Source organism: Triticum dicoccoides, chromosome 7B, assembly GCF_002162155.2.
Source record: "Triticum dicoccoides isolate Atlit2015 ecotype Zavitan chromosome 7B, WEW_v2.0, whole genome shotgun sequence".
Lineage (NCBI taxonomy): Eukaryota > Viridiplantae > Streptophyta > Magnoliopsida > Poales > Poaceae > Triticum > Triticum dicoccoides.
The window spans coordinates 46,030,140-46,032,553 of record NC_041393.1 but is presented as its reverse complement, the minus strand read 5'-3'; the positions used below and the strand labels follow the sequence as shown (position 1 = coordinate 46,032,553).

At 60.1% G+C, this 2,414-nt stretch overlaps 1 protein-coding gene across 1 annotated transcript; it reads left to right on the top strand.

Moving 5' to 3' along the window:
* The first annotated feature begins 324 nt into the window (after positions 1–324).
* Positions 325–2,159, top strand: LOC119341004. The gene is made up of 3 exons (XM_037612905.1): positions 325–1,170; positions 1,256–1,632; positions 1,724–2,159. Exons 1-3 carry the CDS (start codon positions 396–398, stop codon positions 1,874–1,876), a joined length of 1,305 nt encoding a protein of 434 aa, XP_037468802.1. The 5' UTR covers positions 325–395; the 3' UTR covers positions 1,877–2,159.
* The last annotated feature ends 255 nt before the right edge of the window (positions 2,160–2,414 follow it).

Sequence of the window (2,414 nt, the reverse complement as noted above, 5' to 3'; positions counted from 1 at the left end):
AGGGCCCACCGCCTCCTGGCATGGCGGTAGGTGCCACGTATTGCCTGCCGCGCCTGCCGCCACGACCGAGGGAGTCTTTTTTTGTTAATTTCATCTGCAGTTGGTCTCTCTTGGCAATTCGTTGGCGCCAGGTGGTCTCTTTCCACAAAAAATCGAGCGGAGTATACTTGTTTGCCAACTGACTTGGGCGTTTGCACGATGGATGGTCAAATGATTTAACGCAAGCTTTGATTCATTTTGACTATCCGTTGGATGGGGGTGTCCTGCCTTGGCCTAGAAGACATCCAGCGTCCACCACCACCAGTCTAGGCTCCTCGGGAAGCCACTCCACTCCACTGCTACACTCCTGCCACTGCGAGAGGAAACGTGAGGAAGACAAGCAGGACGCCATTGCCATGCCTTCCTCCTCCTCGTCTTCCCTCGAGCCGGACCACCACCCTGCCCTCCGCAGACAAGGCGACACCGAGGGCGCCGTCTCGTTCCTGCGAACGCAGCACGACGTGGACGCGGTGTGCGACAAGTACGGCGTCCCCAGGGACCGGTACACCGCGCGCCCCGCCGGCGACCTGCGCGCGAGCTCGCCCCCGCCGCCGGGGTGCGTCTGCGTGTACGCGGAGGCCCTGGAGGCCGGCATGCGCGTCCCGCTGCACGGCTTCTTCTGCGACGTGCTCGCCCATTTCGGCATCGCGCCCACCCAGCTCGCGCCCAACGGGTGGCGCATCTTGGCGGGCTTCCTCGTGCTCTGCCACTCCGCCGACGTGCCGCCGTCGCTGCCCGTGTTCCGGTACTTCTTCCTGCTGTCCATCGTCAACCACAAGCACAGAGGCTGCTACTTTTTCCGATCCAGGGACAACTCCGGCCTGCGCTTCAAGGGGATGCCGAGCTGCATCAAGGACTGGAAGAACTCGTTCTTCTTCCTGTCGTCGCCGGAGCCGTGGCCTTTCCCCGTGGAGTGGGGCGAGCCGTCCAAGAGCTCTTTCATGGTGCCGGTACTTGACAGCGAGAGGAAGAAACACGCGGCGAAGCTACTGCGCAGTTACGCCAGCGCCGCCGTTGACATCGATACATGTCTCTCCGACAGCAACCTCGCAGCCGCCATGGCACCTGCTGCATCTGCGCGGCGGCCGCCGCCGCCGGCTTCTTTTACTCGCATTGCTTCCGATTCCAAAGGTAATTGAACACCATCCGTAACCACTCCGATTCCCCTGTTTTTAATCGAGCTCTGATGTTGCTACCTATCGTGTTCGTGTGCTAGGCATGGATCCCTCTGTCTACGAGATAATGAAGCATGTGCTGGCGGAGAAGGCGGCCGCTCAGGCGTCGGCGTCGGCGAAGAAGGCGAAAGCCGAGCCGGGCAGCCACGCGCCAGGGTCGCCGCCGTTGTGCGCAAAGAAGAGGAATCTGGAGGAAGCCAGCAGCGAGGAGGGCCCGCCTCGTTCTCTGCTGAACACGCCGCTGTCCGGGATGCGCTCGCCACCGCCGGGGTTTCCCATCAGCCACGACGGAGACGGCACGGGCTGGGAGGCTGCACGGGAGCTGCTGCAGGGCGCCGTCGCGCCACCGCAGCAGCGCGCGTTTGCGGCGACCGAGCCGTCAGATGTCATCGCAGCGAGCTATGTTGCGATTCTCCAGGTATGCCGTGCCAGCAAATGCGGTGTCAAGTTCTTCACCGGTGGGCGGCATGTCCGGAGTCTTCTGAACGATCGTTGTGATTTGTGCGCAGGCGGCGAACTACGTGTCGTCGTCCTTGGGCTACGCGCTGGAGCTGGAAGAGAAGCTGGCGGCGCAGGACGTGGAGGTCGCGGCGCTAGAGAAGCAGCTGGAGGAGACGAAGGCCGAGCTCGCCGCGGCGAGGGCGGAGTGGGACAGTGCGTGAGGGGCGCGCGCGGCGGCTCGCAGAGCACGCGCTGGAGCGCTGGAGGAGTGGTAGGGGAGCGGCACGGAGGACATGAGGCCGCGTCGTTAGGAGACTCGTTGTCCCGTGCACAGAGAAAATGGAGTATGTCATTGCCAATTTCTCAACGTATGCCTTCATTGAACTGGCATCAAAAGATTGGTTCGCGGCCTCTGAAAAAGAAAATAACATGTAATTCCTCAGCGTAGTCCTGTCAAAATCGCGACCTCAAGTTTCTTAATCTAGTCAAGTCTCAATGGTCAAATACTGCTGTGTACGAAGTTCATTCCTCGGAGGCAACCGTGGTCGGTGATGCCATGCGCAGCGCTACCTTTGCACTCGTGCACGGTACAAAATTTGCTTTCTCCCGTGAGACGAGGGTGCTATATTTAACTCGGAGCTGATAGGAGGTGAAGCCACTTGTGCCACGCCCCGGCTCTCCGAAAATCACTCTACAAGTTTCCAACGAAACAAAATTTACTTTAGCACCCGGACATAATATAAAATATCTACCATGTCA